This window comes from Poecilia formosa, unplaced genomic scaffold (assembly GCF_000485575.1).
Source record: "Poecilia formosa unplaced genomic scaffold, Poecilia_formosa-5.1.2 Scaffold19, whole genome shotgun sequence".
NCBI classification, from domain to species: Eukaryota; Metazoa; Chordata; class Actinopteri; order Cyprinodontiformes; family Poeciliidae; genus Poecilia; species Poecilia formosa.
Genome location: NW_006799958.1, coordinates 3527495 through 3549652, shown reverse-complemented (window position 1 = coordinate 3549652; position 22158 = coordinate 3527495). Strand labels below are relative to the sequence as shown.

General features: G+C 39.4%; 1 protein-coding gene across 1 annotated transcript in view; it reads right to left on the bottom strand.

Annotated features, from left to right (window-relative positions):
• LOC103134822 (protein disulfide-isomerase A5-like) overlaps positions 1-22158 on the bottom strand; it is a 47627-nt gene that overhangs the window by 8440 nt on the left and 17029 nt on the right. Inside the window, exons 4-11 of the mRNA XM_007547274.2 lie at positions 19612-19695; positions 19394-19439; positions 16096-16188; positions 14555-14615; positions 13811-13878; positions 11171-11262; positions 7405-7476; positions 3282-3418 (exon numbers count right to left, since the gene is read on the bottom strand). Of these exons, the coding sequence (XP_007547336.1) occupies positions 3282-3418; positions 7405-7476; positions 11171-11262; positions 13811-13878; positions 14555-14615; positions 16096-16188; positions 19394-19439; positions 19612-19695 (653 nt within the window). The remainder of the gene's footprint in view (positions 1-3281; positions 3419-7404; positions 7477-11170; positions 11263-13810; positions 13879-14554; positions 14616-16095; positions 16189-19393; positions 19440-19611; positions 19696-22158) is intronic.

Below are 22158 nucleotides of genomic sequence, written 5' to 3'. Positions count from 1 at the left end.
CCCTGGAATATACAACAAAGCTTAAGACCTGTGATTAACGTATTTAAGGCCAACTTACAATTTTTTAAACATAAACTTAAGAAATTTGAATGAATTTAAGACTTTGTGAATCCTGTGAAATGAGGCCCAGTGACCAGTGATCAAACAATGCAGCTATAATTAGCTTTGAAACAACACTCAGTGCATCAATAGCTTGGGCTGAAAGAAACTTTTGTTTTGGTCCAGAACACAATCGCCCGCCCTCAGTGCACCGAACTGGAGGCCCACAAGAAGTTCCACGCAAAGCTCCCCTGCTGTGCATCTCAGAGGACAGTGAAAACGGGCAGAAATGCAAGGCGATCGCGTCGGCCGGGAGAACATTAATCTCAATTTGACGGCAGAGCCATCAAGAAACTGCACCGAAGCAGCAAAACCGGGCAGTTATGCGTCTGTGCCTCCATTAGAGGGAAACAAGAGATACGCAGCTCAATTGTGCGCACTAAATGTTTTGTCATGGTGTGTGAAATATGCATTCGATATGCTGCTGGCGCGCGCACGCGGAGCGCACGCACGCGGTATTTGATGAAGCTCGTTTCAGCCGACTGCCCTTGATCTGAGCGTGTTTACGACTGGCTGCTGTTCCGGGGGAGAGTCGAGTGCAGCGGAGGCATCTGTGAAGCTGCGACACCGCAGCGGGAAAAGAGTGGAGCAATCTGCTTCCAGCATCGTTCCAACAGACACTCGCTCAAACACTTCTCTGCACATTTAGGCTAAAAATAGAGAGGGGGGGAGGGAGAGAGAGCGAGAAGGGAGGAAAAAAATAATGCACCACGATTTTGGTCACCCTGTCAGTGACCTCTGAAAGCTGAAGTGATGTGATCATTTTTGCTACACGCAAAACGGCCCTGGAAGGAAACCAGCGGTTTGTGGCGAAATGATTCTTTGTCTAAACACCAACAGCAGGAACCCATGACGCAAATATTTAGTTTTATCGGCAACAAATTTCCATTGTTAGGTATTTTCTCTCCAAACAGTCATGATCTACGACTTAAACCAAAGCAAAGGAGTGAGGACTAGTTGTGTGAGTGACATCCGTTTATACTGAACATTATAACATGGTTTAATTGACACATTTTGATACAAGTCAGTAGGTAATATATCTAATTAAATTGAGATAAGGGGTAGGATTGAACAGAAAAGTAGTGATAAACTAAATATTTGGTTCTTGGTTATGTATGCACATGTTTTTCTCTGGCCCACTGACTGCTCTTGTTTTATTTTTTTAAACTTGTTTGAAATAAACAAATAAAATCATTTCATAAAGAAATTAGTTGCCATAAAACTCCCAGCCTGATTCTTGCATGAATAGGACTCGTCGTTAGTTTGACATCTGACCCCGATCTGTCCCCACCTGGACAATTCACAAAATTCAACTGCGATAATCAAGTGTTGATTTGGGACCAAAATCTCAACCAAAAGGAGGATCTGGAAGACCGTAGGGGCAAAAAAGATCATTAAAAAATCAGCAGCCTGAACTTTTCTGGACACAGGAAACACAAAAATGAAAAACAAAAATGTTTTTTTTTTAAACAATTTCATTTAGTAGTAAGTAGCTCTGCTCTAATAACTAATTTTCTGTACTTCAGTGGAAAATGTGCGTGTTTGATTTCTGAGTGGGGCTCATTGCTTTTAGAAGGAAGCTACCAAAAGCACAAAATTATATGTGAAAATGTCAGTTTTTTTTTCCAAATAAACTTGTTAGATCCTTGTTGAGGCTTGAACTGGAGTGGCTGTTTTTCGTTATGCGTCATTACAGGATAGAGACTGAAAGAACTGATGGTGGGGAGGTGATGTGCAAGACTTGCGTAAAAGAAAAGATCATCCAGAAATATCTGCATCGTGATTAAGATGTTGTTGTCTAACTTAATGTGAATTTCTTTATCAATAATTTATAGCTATATGTCACAACAAGAAGAATGGAAAGCTCCCCAACAAAGAGGAGGAGGAGGAGGAGGGTTTGATCAAAGTAAGTCGTGTCTGGAAGTTGGAAAAAGTCTGGCAGGGTCACAGAGTTCTGCGTAACAACAGTGTGTGGTGCCTGAATGGAAATGTAAAGCATGTGCAGAAACGACAAGCGGGCTTATATGAACCATATGGCGACAATGAGGTGCAATGTGCAGGGATGTAGAGGGGTTCGTATGTGATGGATAGCGTTTTCGCTCCGAATTCCCTGCGTTTGGTCTGGCTTTGAGTTTGTTCCCCCCCCCCATTTCTAGTCCTTCCTTTGGTTCCTTTCTCCAACTTCAGAAACTCGCATGACAGCGAAATGATGTTATCAGTGTGACTAAATAACGGCTGAACCCACGGGAAAACTGCACGAAGAATGTTTTCCATGGCAGGAAGGAGCGAGAAGCTCCTCTTGACTGGATGCTGCACATTTTTTACTGCTAAAAAAAAATTCTCAAGATAATACTATGCACTCTGTTGCACAATGAGGGCTGCTGGTGGAGGGAAAGTAAAAGATGAGACAATTTTCAGACTGTCAAAAAGTTTAGCACAAAAGCAGAAGACGCTAAGCGTGGAGTTTTAAAGCACAAGACGCATCAAAAGGATGTCGATTCTTGGCTCTTTTATCCCTGTTGGCTTCCAATGAAGGAATGTTGAATATTTAACGACAGAAGAAGAGAGACTAAGGGTCATAGTGCAGTAGACTTCAATCGACTGGGGGACACGTTCAGCTGATGTGGTCTGCTTTCACTGCGTCACACGATCTAAACCCTTTGGAAAAACCTGTTTACTTCAGTTTAATCGGATTAAACAATCTTTTAATAGCCGGTAAATTGAAAAAGAACTTGCTAGTTCCATTTGTTATAGAGAAATAGGCAAATTCATTTACTCACATGACATTTAAAGAACTTTGTACAATGAAAAGAAGCAAAAATATCCAGGCGGAGATTTGAAACTTTGGCCTCAAAGGGTAAAAGTCCTTCCAGGGATATAGGAATAATTTAAAACTGGTATTAGCAGATCAAAGCTTTACAAAATCTGTGATCAGTACAAATATTGGTTGAAATGCAAATGTGAAGAACCGTTCCGCACTGAACGTAGATGACAATCAAGTGCCTCGGTCAAAGAAGAACAACTGCTTCTAGTATTACAGAGCAAAACCCAGAGAGAGCCAGTAAGCAAAGATAAGTGAAAGATGTTTCCTTGCAACTGATTTATTACTTTCACACTAATGGGCAGTGCTTTTTTTTTCTTTCCTCCCTCTCTTCTTTGTGTTTTCATGCTGTATTACTCACAGGGGGCATAGAACATGACCAGGGCCGCAGGATGTTCCTCCAGGAAGCTGTCAAAGGACTCATCGGTCAGGTGGAAGACCGGCGAGTCCGTCTCCGACCACGGCACCTCCGGAGTCTTTGGCTGCGGGGGCCGAGGGCTGCAACACCACGGGAAAGAAGACAGCATAAGGAAACGGACCGGGAGCCATTTTGCAAAGCAGATTAAATCCAGCTGGTCTGTTTTCTGTATGAACAAAACATGTAGATATATGTATAAAAGAGAAAAAGAAAAGAATCAAACACAGCTGTAACCTACACTCCACCCAATGTGTCAAAACACACGCACGCACGCACGCACGCACGCACACAAACTAAGCGGCCCCATCTCGATGACAGGAACCAGTGCTGCAGCGCCAGAATTGAGTGGACAGTGATATAAACAATATACTCCCTGAACAAGTACGCAAAGAAAACATCATTTTAAAAGAAAAAAAAATGGTTTTCTTCAAAAACCACATGCGGCTGGACAGCATTTACAAACAAAAGAGTAATGTAACCGAAGCCCTCGAGTTCGACCGAAGCGTCCGTCTCACACTCGGCTCGGTCCTCTGAGTGCTGGACAAATATTCCCCGCATCTAAATATTTGGAGCCAAATATCAACATTTTAAGCTGTTTAATAAACAAATTCAAGATACAAGTTTTTGAAACTTGATCACAAAAAAAAAGTGGGAGGAAAAGTTCAAGGAATGTAGCTTTTTTTTTAAAGGATAAAACTGACAAATTGCATTTGCTACAATTAAAGTAAAAATGGACAATTACCTGAAAATGTTAATTTAGCATAATCTATATAGTAATAGATTTATATCATACATTTGTGATTTGTGGAAAATTAGACCTCTGCAGTAGCTGACTGACTAATACCTGGTTGCCAGTTATAACTCTGAGCCTACTGACGTGAATCTTCACCAGTGCAGAGTGAGAGTCTGCATAGCGTAGAATGAAATTATATAAACTGGTATTCAGATGGGAGCTGCTTCCACTTTAATTACTCTCTAAGCCAGAAAAAAAAAAAGTCTGGAGGTATTTTCAAGGGTGACGTTTGCATTAGACTCAGCAAAAAGTCAAAAGTTCTGAATCGGTCCATAATTGGGCTGGAGAAACAAAAGCGAATCCATCAAAGAGGGGAAAAACTGGCTGAAGAGTCCAGAGGAAAAACGGCAGATCCACTGAGCGAGCTCAGCGACTGAAACGAGGCCGGGAGGTGAGCTGAAGAAAACTGGGAAAAAAATGTACAGTATGCTGTGAAGAAACTCAGAAAGTAGACGATTTGCTTTCCTAAATTTACAAACCTGAAAAGATTTACAAGGTCAAATGCAGAGAGATCAATTCAAGGAAATGAACACTTCATGCATTCCAGAAGCAGAAAGTTAAGATCAACTTGTAGCAGAGTCACAAATAAAAGCAGAAGTAAAATAATGAAAAATGTGACAATGATCATTCTACGCTCCCAAAGCATGGGTCATTACAGTTTATTGGTGAAAACAGTAACAAAGGAAGCATCTGATCTTTTCACAGATGTACACAGGTTAATAAAAAAAAAAAAATCCTTATGAGTCTAAAAGTGAAAAAACAAAACAAGTCCTATCTTAACATGTCTGTTTTGCTTTTATTACATTCTGATTTTTGTACGCATTATTTTGTTGGACTTGTCGTTGCGTCTCCGGCGAGTGCCTTCAAGTGGTCGAATAATTTCTTGTATATAATTAGAAAGTGGGTTGAGTCATCAGCAGGAGCCAGTTATAACTCTGAGCCTACTGACGTGAATCTTCACCAGTGCAGAGCGAGAGTCTGCATAGCGTAGCATGAAATTATGTAACGCTACCAGACTGACAAAGCAACGTGAGCGTTGTGAGCCAGAATGACTCAAAAAAGCCTGATTAATTCTGGCTTAGTTGCAGAAAAACCTGCATTTGCTACAATTAAAGTAAAAATGGACAATTACCTGAAAATGTTAATTTAGCATAATCTATATAGTAATAGATTTATATCATACATTTGTGATTTGTGGAAAATTAGACCTCTGCAGTAGCTGACTGACTAATACCTGGTTGCCTAGATATGACTCAACGTAAAGTCTAGCTTTTCCATCGTGTAAAAACAAGAGTCTGGCATAATACAAGTCCAACAACACACAGAAGCATTCATCATCAACATAGTTTCAATTAGGAACTACATAACCTTTGTTCCTAAAGTAAACTGATTTGGCCCAGTAAAAAGCAGAAAAACTTGAGAAGCGAACTAAAATAAATAAAACTAAACTGCTGAATATGATGTTTCGGGAAACTTAATCAAAACATTGGGGAAGAGAGGAGGGAATGAAAACTAGAGGTGAAAAATAAGAGTGTTGTAAAAATCCTGTCAAGTTTATGAGTACAGTTTATATCAAAAACCCCCCGGTTTCAGCTTGCTCTCATCTCCTGCATCTCTAGGCAAAAAAGAAAAAAATCCTTTGAGATGACAAACAGCAAATGTGATGAGGTTTCCGAGAGGTCACATCCGTTCATATGCAAATGAATGATCTATTTTTAACAGGTGAGCTTCGGTAAATTCATCTGAAGGAATGTCTTCGCAGTGACAGAGGAATAATCACAGCCTTCTGGTTCAAAGTGGTCGAGTTATTTCTTAAAATGTAACGATAACAGGAATCCTAAACTTTTTCAACTTGAACCTTTACATTTCTAAGATATTTTAAAATGTAAAATGCACCCTGGCTTTATGGCAGATATTTACACAGTGGGCTTTAAGTATGGGAACTGGAAAAACTGGGAGGTGAGAGGTAGGTTAGTTTATTGTATCCATGGTTATTATCGAGTTAAATATGGTAGGATTTCTGTTAACTTCACTGTCACACAGCTGGGGCATTTTCAGGGAATTCTGCTTATAAATAGTTATAAGCAGAATTTCTTATAATTATAATTATCTAAAAAGTATTCGTTCAATACTTTTTAGAGTTAAAAAGACTAGCTAGTGCACCTGTGTCACATTAGATGCGTTTCCATTGTCCTTAAAATTGCAAAATTTAAATTACAAAAATAAGTTAGCTTAATGGAAACACACTAATTAAAAAAAACAATGAAATAACTTATTGTGTGAACAAACATATTCGCATGTGCTCTTAATTGCATTTCTTATTTCATGGAAACACCACAAAATGGTGGGGGGTTTTTTAACATTAGTGAAAAATGTACACATTTGTAATGACAACGTAGCCACTAGGAGGGTTTCCAATCACGTTAAAACTGCGCAGACAGGAATTACGAAACATAGTTTCGCTTTAGAGAAACAGAGCAATTATGAAAAATACCTGCTTTTTTTGTAATAAAGTTTTTTGCGCTATGATGAGGAGATTTTTTATTTTGACTTTATCAAAATTTGCTTATTTTGCAAAATTACATTAGCAACACTTTTTCACACCACACAAGTCACATGATCAACAACCAGATGTTACTACAGGCGGACAGGAAGTGGTAAGAGGATGAAGGCGCCTAATGTTATTTAACAACTTGTCATGTGAACAAACTTATTCACGTGTGATTTTTTTAAAAATTGCGCTTCTCATTTAATAGAAACACCGCGGTTGCAAAATTGCGTTTTGTCGACATCGGTGGAATATCGACAAAGTTTTGCGTACATTCGTCATGGAAACGTTGTTATTGTTGGCTGTAAAGCCGGTACTTTGCACCGGCTGGTTGCAGCTCCACGAACACCGCTGAGTTTTCTCTACAGACAGAGACGAGGACTTACAGGCAGAGATTGTGAGACAAAGTGGCAAAAAAAAAAAAAAAAAAGTGAAAGAAGGTGTAGATTGATGACAACATGACGAGGTGGCCAGGGGAGTCGAGGCAAGAAAAGGTGTGATGAAGAGCGCAGGAGAAAAAAGAAGGTGATGACAGAAAGTCAAAGAAGGAGATTCGTTCAAGCTCCTTGGAGTCGATTCTCTCTCCGACGTTGGGTTTTATTAGTTAAATTAGTAGACCATAAAACGGTTTCCAGTCTGAACTCTACATTTTCAGCAACTTCAAGGACAGCTACTAAAAAGCCAACCAAAAAAACGCAGCTGGTTGAGTTATGAATCATACTCACTTCTTCAGCCAATCTGCTATATCCTTTGGGGTAGCGCCGTAGTTTTCATAGTGATGAAGGAATTTCCCCTTCCTGGAAGATAAGATGATGATCACGGATCAATTTCAAGTCAGCAGCTGACTTGAACAATAAATGTTACCCAATTTGTAAAAAAAAAAAAAAAAAAGACTAATTACTGAATGAAGTTAGTTGCCACAACTCAAACCTCCTTCCTTATAGTTTAAATAAGCCTGAGAAACTTAACATAAATCCCTATGCTAGAAGTTTGTCAAAGTGACAAAATGTAAAGACACTCAAAGGTGAAGAAACTCCAGAAATAGTCTGACGATACAGATGGCAGTCCAGGCTTCTGATTAACCACCAAGTATTAACAGCATCAAGTTATGCAGTAGCACAGTTTCTGCCTAATGACTTGCTTGATGCAAAGGAGCAAAAAAAAAGAAAAAAAAAAGAAGTCAGTGGCAAGCTTGCAATTTCTTCAGTGTTCCTACCAGCCGCTGAAATGTTTAACATAAGGAGAAATAATGTGCTCTTTCAGCATCCCAATGAAAAGATAACAGAGTTCAGCACTGTTTGATCGCTGATGCTGTGTGTGTGTTTTTAAAGCCAGGACTATAGTTCCTCAACTCTCTGTAGAATTTGCATAAAAATAAACTAAAATCAATGTGGACAAAAGGTTTATGCCTTTACGTAAGTCAAACTCTGAATTTAGGGGGAGTTTTGACATGCTTGGTATGTTTTTCATTGTATAGTAGTTTGTATTTTAAGCCTGAAGGTGCACTGAAGTAGAGGAAATGACAATATAGAACATTTAAAGTGAAATTAAGACAGAGTTTCCTCACTAGGCCTGCAACCAACGATTATTTTTAGTCATAATTGTTGGCTGCAATGGTTATGATGACGATTAGATCAGATTGTGACCAAAACGACTAAAATACTCAATTTGGTCTCAATCTATGACTAAATGACTACTGAAACGAATAATTGACTGTACTGATTTTTATTCGATTAATCGATTATTCATCACAATAACCCGTTTTGACGATTAATCGAATAAAACATTTGTACGATCAGCAGATTTTTCATTTAACCTCATATCATGTAACATTAGAAACGCATAGGACAGTTTAGTTTTTCATTCTTTTAAAATTGACAAAATAAACATTTCATTGCCTGGAAACAAATACCAAAAAAAGTTATTCCAGTGAACAATCAATCATTTGTATCAAAGGATTCATCTGCAGCTAAACCAAAAAATAAAACATACTCCTGTGAAAAGCTCAGTCCTTTCTGCTCAACTTATCAACAGAGGTGATAATTATCTTTTTTATTTCCTGATTAATAATTAGATAGCAAAATTTACAGAATTGGTACCAGATGAAGCTAAAATATGTTCAGGCATTTTTTTAAGTGCAAACTATATATCTTTATTTTGTACGGTTATTTGCTACTCTTACGCTCTTCCTTAAGCAAATACCCTTTTTTTGAGTCTGTATACTCCAGTAAACGATCAATTGATTACTAAATTAGCTGATGATTATTTCAGTAATTGATTCGTCATGATTAATCGTTTCGGCTCTATGCTTTACAGCATAAAAATAAGCTATAAAAAACTTAACCAAGTTCCCGTTTTCCAGCCTCTCTGGCTAAATGTTGGCAGAGAGGCTCACCTGGACGTCCCAGCCCAGCATCACAGGATCAGCGTCGGCCACCGCGGCTCCTCGCAGAGCGACTCTGCGCACACTGATGGTGGTGACGACAGCAGCCAGAGGCTCCCGGGACGTAAGAATGGACGTGATTAAAGGCGACGCGTGGTGGCACTCGCCTGCATTCGGAGCGTTTTAGGGGAACCGACTTCCGCGGGAGGAAAGAGTGGCTTGCTTGGAATTCAATCAGTGAGATTTATGACCAACTCTGTATTCCACCGGTTTAGCTCACCAGCTGTAAAGTACAATAAAACCCCACAAAATCATGCTGAGGAAGTTCTGACATAAACCCCCCGCCCCCGGCTGACGGTCTCAGCGGCTTTTCTTTGTTGGAGTATAGGGCAAGGATAAAAAGGTTGAATGTTCTTTTTTTTTTTTTTTTCCAAAATGTTAATAGAACTTTTTAGGTTTGGCTAAACTCTTGGGAAGCACACTTTCTTTCGCTGCCAGGACTGAAAACATTAGAAGACCTTGAAAAAGTTGGTCTTCCTAGCAGCGGGTGCTGCGGCGAGATAACTGAAGGTGTTGATGCTGATTTACTTTGCCGTGATTAGCTGCAGTTTATCAGCCAGGAGCTCATTATTGAAGCCAGTGGACTTGGACGGTCATTAGCTAGCTCTGCTCAGACACTAATGCACTTCCAGCTAACAGACTGGCTCCAGTTCTGCAGCAGGTGGGGGTGGGGTGGGCGCGTGCGGGGCCGTGCACGAGAGAGGGAGATGCGCAGATGTACAGGAAGAGAGGAGGAGAGCACGCAATTTCTAACCACAGAGGCACTTAATCAGTCCCGGCCTAATTAAAAGGCCAGACTGGAAAGAAAGAGTGTTTAATGTGGAAATGGGGATGATAAAGCCGGAGCGGGGAGAAATAAGGATCGGAGCGCTGGCATCCAGGAAATCGAATAGTTAGGAAGTGTTTCGGCCTGCCATGTCAGTGCAGTGGACTCTCTTTGACCCTCAGCTGTCCTTTTATTGAATGAAGCAAAAAAATACTAAAATTGTTTACATGGAGTTTTTATTTTACTTCTTTATCTCTTAAAGTTCCCTGGAAACTTGGGTATCAAATGTTGTTGAAAAATCAAGAGATTTTAAAGGAGGGTTATTATGTAAAATCAACTATTTTTAAGCTTTTTATCATGTTATGATGTTATTCCCTTGTCAATAACATACCTGGTGAGTTGCTTTAATTCATTTCATCTATATGCTTCAACCTTTAGAGATGTTACAAGCAGAGGTGGGCAGATTATCTAAAACCTGTACTGAAGTAAGAGCAGGACTACTTATATTTTTATTTAAGTAAAAGTGAAAAGTAGCCATCCAAGAAATTACTCAAGTAAGCTTAAAAAAGTTATTTGAGTAATTTGATAGTCTTCTCAAGTACTGATAACTGATCACATTATCAATTATTTAATATTTTAAAATTACATCATCAGGTGGACTAAAATATTAAGTTGAGTGGAAATTTTAGTATTTTAAGGACAGTAATTTGTATAAGTAACAAAAAATAAAGTCGGGCAAAAGGAAATTTTTCCAAATCAGTTTGTTTCAGTAGAAAACTGACGAAACTTCAGCAAAACCTGCAGGTGTGTGTCTGAGTCTGGTGAAATGTTGGTTAAAACATGTTTGTTCTTTATCCAGCGGGAAGAAAATCCAGAAATTTTACTCAAGTATGAATGGAAATACTTCACAATAAAATGACTCAAGTAGAAGTAAAAAGTACAGTGTAATAAAAAAAATACTCTCAAAACTGTAAGTAAATTTAATAGAGTAAATGTGACTAGTTACAACCCAAGGAAAGGTACAAACTCAAACCAGGAACCGCTGCGTACCGTTTAGTCCCACCAAATTACAATGATTTCCTCCAAAGGAGCCCAGTGTTTCTAGAAATAAAAACCTCACCTATACTCAGAGTGAAGTAACCAACACTTGAAGTCTACGCTTTCAGGTTTAAGTCTGCCACCCGCTTGTGTTCAACAGATTACGTTTTCTGTTTGAAGTGGCCTGGAAAGCGAGCGGCCGAGCCTCGAGACGAGGCTTAACGAGGCAGATGACTCAACTTACTCAAAGTAGCAGAAGGTCGGGTAGCCTTTGACGTTGTACTCCTGCTTAAGGCCGTCAAACTCAGCCGGGTGAACGTTCATCCCTGCCAGCACCTTTGGAACAAATCAGAGAGAGCCAGAGAAAAGCGGGACGTTGAGTTGTCAGGGAGGGGATGAAAAGTGACGGCGAAGGCTAAGGAGGAAAGGACATCAAAGCCGGTTAGCCACCGTCAGAGAAGAAGAGTTTAAACGGAAAGAGAACATTAAAGGAGACGTCTCGTCGATGTTTTAGACCAGAATAATGGAGAGAAAAAGGCTCAGAAGTTGAGGATCAATCGGAAGGAGCGAGGTTTTAAAACTTTCGAGGTTGTTCGAGGAAAAGAAAAGTGACTTTTTCTTTTTTAACAGCGTCGTTAATATATATGTCAAGGTGATTTCGAAAGAGAGCACCTTTCACTGTGGCAAAGGGATCATCTAAGGTTCACCTGAAAGCTTCAGAAAAGCCCGACCAATTCTCCGAAGCGATCTGTGAAAATCTCACTTAAAAACGGCCGACGCTTCTGCAGGAGCTCAAAGCAAATATTGCACTAAACTGCAAAACGCGTACGATTAGCCGAAGAGAAAAAATAAACGTCAGAGTTATGCCAAACTCTTTCTCTTCTGCACCAGCAAACGTGATGAGAGCGCCGCCAAAGTGAACCTAATCACTGGAAATAAAACAACTTCCCTGCAGTATCTTTGGAGTTTCTCCCTTTTCTTTTCAGTCAGACTTAATGAAACACATCGGATGCTGCACGCGCGCTGTCTCCCTCGTCCTTGACTGAGACGGGAAATGGGTTACACAACTTGGTTAAGCTCCCACTCGACGTTCGCTTCAAAGCAACGTGGGAGGCGGCGGCGGCAACGCTCTGAGAATCAGCAGAGCATCCAGAAAATATTCGCAGCGCTTCGCTTTCTCCACGATGTGCCGCGCTACGGCCTCACTCCACATTGCCATAATCTTTTCTTTCCTCCAAATTGTGTGCACAGATATGCCATAATTAGAATGTGGAAAAGAGTTTTTTTTTGTTTTGTTTTGCAAATTTACTAAAAATAGAATACCAAAAATTTTTTTAAAAAAAATCACATTTAGATAAGTATTCACAGCCTTTTCTCAATATAGAGTGATTCTGAATCCTCTGAGATGTTAGCCATAAAATATGTGTTGTGGTTTATGTTTACTGTGATCTCCATCAGCATCAGTAGCAGCTACATCAGATATTCTTCAAGCTGGGGTCAGTTTGCATAAAAAAAAGGACAGATTAAAGTTACCAAAAAAAAAAAATCATATTACAGACGAAGTATTAAAATACCACATTTCCATTTTACATCACTTTTAAAGAAAGACGGTGTTTAGTTCAAGATGGGGAAATATTTTAGATTTCCCTTTACATGATAAAGGCAGAGACTAAACACAAGTAAGTAGGTTAAAGTGGCATTTTATCTTTATAGATCTTGTAAAGCCAAACTGGAAGGACTTTAGTCATTAACAGCAGATAAAGGTGCGAGCTGAAAACGCGGTCAATAAATTCTGCGTCTGCAAACGCTGCCTTGCAAAGAGTAACGCTAGCTGTTTGGTGAGACGCTGCGATCGCAAACTTTAATAGATTTTATTGAGATTTAATGGGATAGGGCAACACAAAAGAGCATGTAGGTGTGGAGCGGAATGGAAAATGAACCGTTTTTTGTTTTTTTATTTAATCTGAAAAGTGCGGCATACATCTGTAATCTGGATGCAAAGTTGATGCATTTTAGAAAACCTGTTGCTGCTGCTACAGCTTTTGGGTTCTGTCTGTTACACACAGACAGACTAAACATTTTTTACCCAATCTTCTTAACTCAAGCTCAGTGAGCCTGGATGAACATAAACTTTGTTACAGACCGGACTTTGACTGGGCCATTCTAAGACATGTATATGCTTTTATCGAAGTTATTTCACTGTAACTCTGGCTGCGTGTTTTGGGTTCTCCTGGTATCAGGTGAATATGCAACCAGTTTCTCACATCATGATACTGCCACCACTATGTTCAGCTGTGGAAAAACACTCAGAGTGCTGCGTAAAGTTTTCCGCCACAGAGTGTTTGGACTTTGCCGATGTGGACATAATGGCCACAGATCAACACACTTGCACGCGTTTCAGGATTTTATTTGTGTAAAGTTTCTACTAAACTATGCTTAATTTTAATTTTGTTTATCACCGAGTGCTCATTTGTGCTGGTCCATCATAAAATCCCAATAAAATACAGTGAAGTTTGAATGTTGTAAGGTGACAAAATGTGAAAAATCTCAACAAGGAACAAATTAAAAACCAGACAGAAACTGTCTGAAAAGACTGGACAAACAAACCCCTGAATAGATCTTTGTGCTAAAACTCAGATCAAATCTAAATCAGGTACAGTCTCAGAAAGTCATCTGAAGGTAATCTGGGTTATTAAACATTAAAACCTACAGAGCGCATCTGATGGCGTCTTAAATAAAATCCAAAAAGTCTCTTATTTAAGACCGGCAGGCGGTCTGAACTACTTTAACAAGTTTAACACTTTCTTAATCTGCAGAAAAACCGAAGGAACGGGATCAGACTGTGGAGACTTATAACAACACAACGGACAGGCGACACACTTACATATTTGCCTTTTGTTTCTGTGGCCGCCTGCTGAAAAACAGGCTGCATCCTCTTGCAAACGCCGCACCCTGCAGATAGAACAACACGGGTCAAAACGTGGATATCAACCAAGAGGCAATCTTATGAAGTCATTAATCTGGAAAGTTTAGACGTTTTGATGTTTAAACAATGTGTCAGAATATTGTGTGTAATTAACATCTTAAGTAATGGTCTGGAATCATGATCTCTGAAATTTCAGCTTAAAAGTTGATATCTTCATCTTTCTTAAAAATGCACTATAAAGAAAACCTTTAAAGAGAGACCGATTCACAGCAATGACAGCTGTGTTTATTATTTTAAAGTTTTTAACAAACCTATTTCAGATGTGCTAACAGATGTTCTGCCTGAACATATGGATGCTGCCCATTCGAACTGTTGAAGGAGTTCAGCAGAAACATGTTGGTTCAGGGCAGAGCGGCGACGACCTGCTGTTTTTATGTGAACTAATGTTATTAAAGCAACAACTCCTCTCTCATTATGAGCTGAAGACGATTTAAAAAGGTTGATGTAGAACTCCGGGGTCGAATTTAGAAGAAAAAAGGGAATTCAGAAAACTTCTTAATTCACTTTTAGTCTTCTCCCCAAGTGAGAACCAAGGGTTATTTTTTTGTTTGTTTTGTTTTGTTTTTACTGGCAGATGGTCAACGCATTAAACAAAATGAACATCGGGAAATGTGAATGTCCAACAGTAAAGCGGAGACTCACAGGGAGCGTAGAACATAATGAGGACCGGTCTTTCCTCTTTCTTCAGCAGCTTTCTGAAGTCCTGGAAAAAAAGACAAAGGGAAACAGGAAGACGATGGTGAAATGAGCAGAGATGCCATCATTACCCAGGATGAATTACAACGTGCAGCGCTGTGAGGTAACACCCTTTGGTACGGGAGTTGTGACTGATTGAAGAGGGTTAACTATTATAAACACTGATGAGTTTATAGGTGAAACCAGATGAAGCCCTTTTAGGATTTGCAAACGTTAGCAGCCTTTCAGGTGTTGTAGGCATTTTAGCATCTCACCTGATGCTACCATGTTTTATCTAAGCATGTTTTTATCGTGTTTACTGCGATTTGTTGTTTCAGTCTGTTCACATTTCTGCAATCCTGCCGTTTCATTCCAGTAGAGTTGGTTAGTCTGTGGTTTCAATCGTGCTAAAAGTGGTGTGAAATCACCTGTGCTCACTTTTAAACTCAATGACCTCTCAAGACAGTAAGTGTATAAGCAGTAACAACAAAAATATTTGCTTTTAATGTGTTTTTTTATATCATCAATCAAGTTTATCTGTATAGTACATTTCAGCAACAAGGCAGTTATATCATGAAAACACACAAACACACACAAAAATCAACAACTGAAACACTGCATACATAAGTGCGGTTACTACACAACACAATGTTGGTTAGTGTTTCATTTATTATGATACAAAAGCAACTCCAAACAGGCGGGTTTTTAAAAGTAACTCAGTGTTTCCCAGAAGTTTGCTGCAGATTTGTGGAGCACAGAAGCTTATTGGTGGAATATTATTGGTCCTAAAAGAACATGACTAAAACTGGCATCACAATCTGGCCACACATAGGCTTATTAAAAAAAATTGTGAACATTTCAACAAATTTGACAAAAACAGATGTTTAAAAAGAAAAAAGGAAAAAAAAAAGAAAAAAAAAAGCATCTTTAGACACGTCTCCAACAAAGTGAAGGCTTTCGGATTTTTAGAGTGAAGATGCACGAGTCCTCCTAACAGTTTCCTCTCCTCATAATCACCATCATGACCTCAGCAACTTCCAGAACGCCACGTTCAGCACAATCTCTAGTTGACATCTTCAAGAAGCCCCACAGCGGGAAGCTGGAGAGCTGCTCCAAACTGTCAGGCTTGCTGCTCATTAAACGAAAGGCCTTTCAGCACGCTGCGCTCGCTACGGCTGGGAGTTTGACGGGCTGCATCAACTCCCAGCCCGTCAAGAGGTTTTGATGGCGGCGCTCGTCAGACTGGGCAGGATGAGAGCCGCGTGGAAACGGTTTCCGTCCTCGTGAGGTCGGGGACACGAAAGACCAACATCTGACACGGGTGGAAACAACGCTCCACTGGCTTCAAACGCAAAAACTCGCCTCAAATTTTTTTTTCTTTCAACTAGACAGGAGAGGAGTCTGCTAGGCGGGAGTCCTTTGATCACGGCAGCTGAAAACCAGCGTTTAACAACGCAGCAGATGCTGCTTTAGAATCTTTAAAAAGTTCGCCAAGGTCATTTACTTACTTTCTCCGTTTCGATGTGGACGACGTCTTTTGCTTCGGGGTTCTCTTCCCACAGCGGCGGTCCCGACGGGTCCTTTAAAAATGCTACCATAGACTGGAGGATGGAAAAACAAACAAAAAAAAAACAAAACAACAAAAAGTCAGAGTGTGTCGAAGCGATGGCTACACTCCAAAAACAAAACCATGCTGTGGACAACAATGTAATTTGTGTTAACGCTGTAAAAGTTGCTCCTAATTTGAGTTTAGCGCATTGAAACGGGATCTTTAGCGCATGACTGTGTTGAGACACAGTCATGTTTGCTGTGGATGTGATGTGATGTATGTCTTAACGAGGCGGCAAGAAATATTTCATTCAGCAGCAGAGACCTGGAATATTTAAATCAAGTATTGGCTTGCAAAACTATTCAGATTCCTTAAACTTTCTGACATTCTGTCTTGTTACAGCTACTATATTCCATTGGGACTTTTTTTGTGACAGTGGCATAAATTAGCACTAACCTGAAGAGGAAGAAGAATGACAGTTTTCAACTTTTTTTGTGCTTAAAAACTGAAAGGTGCAGCAGCCCTTTGTGTTCTTGCACTTTCTGTCCCAATAGTTTGTGGGGGGAAACCGCCCCCTCCGAAAAAAGAAACCCCCTCAATCTTAATTTATAACTGTAAATCTTTTGGGGAATGTTTCTACTGATTTGCACATCTAAAGACTGATTTTTTTCCTCCCTACTTCTTTCTACTAAAACTTCAACTCAGTCAGATTGGATGGAGAGCGTAGATCCATCCAATCTGTTTTTTGTGTCATTTTAGGTTTGAGCTTTGACCGACTCATGCTAGCATGACTGCAGGACTGAAATGATTAATCAGGTTAATCACGATTAATCGATTATCGAAATAATCATCAACTAATTGGTAGTTGATAAATCAATGACTGGAGTACACAGACTAAAACAAAGAAAACACTTCAAATTACCAAAACACTTCAAAGAATAAACATTGTGCAATTAACTTTTGTAAATATGTTTTACACAGAACTCCTAAAGTGGCAGTTTTACCTTCACCTGATTCAAACTCAGTAAAAAAAATAAAAANTCTTCCTACTGCATAGGCTTAAGTGGCTAAATGAAAAATCTGCAGACAATTGTTTTTATCCGTTTAATTGCCACAATAATCTATAACAAAAATAATTAATAATTGCAGTGTGTAAATTAGCATGCTCTGATCTCTGATTGCATTGTCGCATTCTCCAACATGTTTGCCATGTCCCTTACAAGACTCCATACTCCATGAAATAGACGTTGTTTTATAGCCTTACTCCGTTTTAAACTCCTTCACAGTCATGTCCCTCAGCCTTCAGCTGTGTTCTTTGCTCTTTGATACTTTTTGTCCTCTCCGAGTCTCTGACACGCCTGAGTGGCCTTCACTGACAGCTGTATTTATGTCGAGATAAAAATCAAAACACTCAGTTGGACTCAGTCTTAGGGGTATTGGAACCAAAAAACTGCAAGAAATACCTTGGATTTTTATTTGTAAAAAACAAAACAAAAAAACATCTTTGAAACAAATCAACAAAAACTGTTTTTCTGTCAATTTCTCAATTATCCAATAACTATCCAAAAGAAATACAGTTAATTTGGTGGTTTTATTGTGACAAAGTGCAGAAAATGGAAATGAATGAACTTTGAGAGGCGTGTGTGACAAAATACATTTTTGAAATCAAGGTTTTCAAGACCTTTAAATCAGCTACAGATTTAGTTTGATCAGTATTTTCCTTTAACATCCCTGTCAAGTTGCCAATTAAACTCTATTATTCCAGACTGGCTTCACGTTTTGTTCCTCGGTAGTTTCAATCATGCCTCTCTGAGGGAGGATGCACATTAGACCAACATGCATCTTTACATGTACCGAGGTGAAAACTACAGCAGCCGAGTCGACACAAAAACAAGACCTTTACGTAACTGGTCCTGAAACTCAGAGGGAAACTTCAAACTTTACTAAACCTAAGCAATTTAGCAAAACAGATGTGGATTCCTTCACAGAATAAAATCTGTTGCATAAAGCGCACAGCTCGAATAATATTTCTGTGTTTGTGCGGTGAACTGACGTAATAAAAGCGTTCCGTGCTTTATTAAATGCAGATCAAATCACCGTGTTGCTATTTATTCTGGTGCTTCTTAGAAAAACAAAGAGTCGCTATTAAAGAGTCGCATCTGCATCCATGCTGATTAAATAAAGAAAGAGAGAAAGTAGTGGAGCAATTTCAAAGTTTGCTTTTTTCTACTATTATTATTATTATTATAAGTTAGTGTTGCATTTTGAAAAAAAGAGTAAAAGATTTGATGTTACATAAGCCTTAACTTAAACTAAATTAGTTTACAGGTTGCAGCTTTCCAAATATCCCCAAAAGCAAATCCAGAGGATAAAGAGAGGTCTCCATTTCTAAATCTCCTGGTTGTAGCAGTTGCCTGCGCAAAAGAGAAGTTAAAGATGCATTTATGAATGATTTTTTTAAAGTACAAGAAAGTTCATAAGTGCATCTCAACTTCAACACATCTTGCTAAACGATGACAAACTACAGGCAGGTCCTACCTTGGCCATATTTCATACATATTTTTGCTTGTGCTGCGCGATCGTTTCAGCAGTTATCTCTTTGTGTGTCCTGTTAATTGGGCTGGAAAGCGGCTTTGTGGGCTCAGGATTGAAGAAGGTTATTTTGTTTGTGTGTCTGTAGTGAAAATACGCTGCATTGCCAAAAGTTTATAAAAACCTTTGAGAGCTTGATGTTGTCGGCTCCCCATTTGCAGCTGTAACAGTTTGAAAGCTTTAGGAGTGAGTTAGTGGGATTTTTTAAAACATTATTCAAGGAGTGAATCTGTGAGGTTACACACTGATGTTGGACGGGAAAGTCTAAAGCTACACGTGGTAACACATTTTGAAAACATGTACAAGGATCTCTCAAGTTAAATTCACAATAAAGCTATAGAAACTTTTATCTATAAATCCCACCAAATCAAACTCACCATGTTGAGCTGCTTTAATAAGAACCAAGAATATATTTTTTTTATTGTGTGCGCCATCCAATACGTAATTATTAGCTCTATGCGCATAACTGCTGCAAGTTTTGCATAGATGAACACAAAATGATACTGAAACGCTGGAATCAATATCAGTGTATTGATCAGATAAATATAAAACATCCCTCGTTAAGTATTGCAATAAAACAAACTAAACACAGAAAGTGGGTGTAGAAAATAAAGCAGAGTCATCATTACCAACATGCAGGAATTTAATATGCGAAAAATCCCAACCTTAAATGTAGCAGGTCTGTTGTACTCTGTGTGGAAAGTCCCATCTCTGGAAAGAAGAAAAAAATAAATAAAATCACACAAAAGGCACAATGCACACCGCCCCAGAAGTAAGTGGTGAATGATGCATTTTCTTTAGCTGCAAAAGTGACATTACTTTCCAAAATGCACTGAGGTGTGAAGAGAGTGTGTGGCGTCCGGCTGAGCGCCTGGTGACTCACTTGTAGTGCAGCAGCTCTGCTCCCTCGCGTTTGGAGCTCGGGTCCACCTTCACTTTTTTACAGAGTTTACGACCCTCTGAATCACTGGAAGACATCGACATGCGGACGTGAATAAAAAAGTGTTTTAAAATAAGAGGTTTCGAAATGTTAACTTTGCAAACAGACATAAAAAAAGTGTAATTCCTGTTGCTCTATAATTTGATCCATTACACAGTTCCTCTCTATTTAACCTCAACTAGAGTCCCACCCAACAGAAAGTGATTTTTTTTTAATTCTCGTCTTTTATTTTTTCTCTCTTTACCTTTACCTTACCTTTAGCTGTTAATAACAAAGTGTATGATGATCTACGTCATGATTCTATGTTGCTGATTAAATAAAATCATATGGTAATGACAGCGTATACATGTCTGAGCTAAGCGTACGACTATCTGACAAGGTATGCTGATCTGACAGAACACCGTACCAGCAGCACAATCGCCGCGTCGTTTCTGCATTAAGATTGAATCTGAGTTGCTGCGTACAGCCAGGCGGCAATTCAGATGAGGAGCGTGTGAAGAACGGGACACAGCAAGGCTGACTTCTGGTGGCAGATGGCGGCAGTAAGGGCACAACAGGAGCAGATGTAACCCCCGACACGAACCGCATTTGGAGGTGACGTGTAGTCACCTGATTCAAGATCAGTCTGCTGCTTCCAACAGCTTGACAAACTGACACGTGAGGGAAACGCCGCGAGGAAGACGCTCAGAAATGTCTCTCGGAGGGGCCGTTTGTTTTACAGGTGACCTTGAGGGAGCAGGGGACGGGGAAAAAGTAATAATAAAAAAAACACGCTACCAAAACTGTTTCCATTTCGTCCTGTATCGTTTGTCGTCTTTCAGGCGGCATAAGTCGTGGGAATAAAATTACTTCTGACGCCGGAATCAGGAGGAAAAAAATCACTTTCGAAACTATTCGAAAAATTTGGAGGCAGCGATGCAAATCTGTCAGCTCCACCGTAGCCTGGGGACATCTGAATATGAAACCGAGACTTCTCGGTCTCGCTATGCTGAATGCAGGGAGTTTGTGAGGCAAAAAAAAAAAAAAGACAGAATGTTACATCGCTGACAGAAAATAGCCTAAGGTTTAAACACATTTTAACAAATGTCTTCTTATTTTGGTCTCCGACTCCCTACACTGATTTCTTGCTTGGTAACATTACTGATACACACAGCTGCGGGTGAAAAAATGGCTCGCCGTCACTAGATTATATGAAACTTTTCAAAGTGGCACATTTTTTAAAAAGCACTTTTTTTTTTTAATCGACTCGGGTGGGTGAAAATGCAAAACTGATGTAATTTAAAATTGTAATCCTTTTCTAATTTTTTTGTGGTGGGCATTGGTTTGACATCTGGAGCATGCGAGGATTGCTGGTTTCTTTAGATTAAGAGACTTGCTTAGAATTATTTACACAACAAAATGTGAAGGATTTGAAAGAAATGACCTCTGTGTGTGAAGCCAATCGATAATTTCCACCACACTTTCTTACTTTTGTAATACAGAAAACCACCGTTTGTTTGTGGAGTCCAACTTGGGGACTTTGTCTGTGGAACAAGACTTCAAATTATACACAGAGAATCTGCCAATATGCTGATTTTTCTTTATTAAATATTCAAAAGGAAATGCAGATTGGAAATATTAAATGTTTTGGCACAATATTACTTGACCCACTATTGTTATCTTTTGAACAAGCAGGCAGTTCAGGAGCACCACTTATTTCCTTTGGTACTGATTGGCTGAACCCCATGAAGACTGTAGATGTTAGCTTCTGCGCTGGTGCTAATATGTGGGTATTAATCCATTTTAGCATACATTTGTTCTATGAACTATTAAAGTAGGGAGTATCAGTAGTTCCAAGAGCCACTAAATGCAGCCCAAGAACCACCAGTGCTACACGTACCGTGGTTTGAGATCCAACTGTAAAAATGTCTACAACATGGTTCTTAAAATAAAACTTATGTTTGACGGAAAATTGTAAAACTTCATATTACCTGGTCTAGAACCTAGAAAAATGATTAAAAACATGAGCAGATGTAGGACAAACTGACCCAGCGAAGAATTTTAAAATGTTCTGAGCTGCAGTACCTGAATAAAACATCAGCAGATCCTCTGAAACCAGAATCAACCAGGTACAGAACGTACAGTAACATTAAACGTAGCGTTGCTGTTCTACAAGTGACTCACAGTGGGGAGAAAAAAAAAACACATTACTACGTCGGTGGACTGCTGTCCAAATCAATTAGACGAGAAAAAAAGTGAGTAAAACAAGAACAGAAAAGTTATGGTGACCCAATAACTTGTACTAAATGATGTTCCTTCAGTACAACAAAGGCAGAGTGTGACAACGTTAGCAACTTTTTGCTCAGTGAATGAATGCAGTCATTTACCACTCATCCCTGGAATAACAGCAACCCACGCATCAATGGTCAAACACTGTGCTGAGCAGGAAACCTGGGAATGGCGACTCGTTTTCATGGATGTTAGTCACTATTGTGGGACAATAAAAGGCAT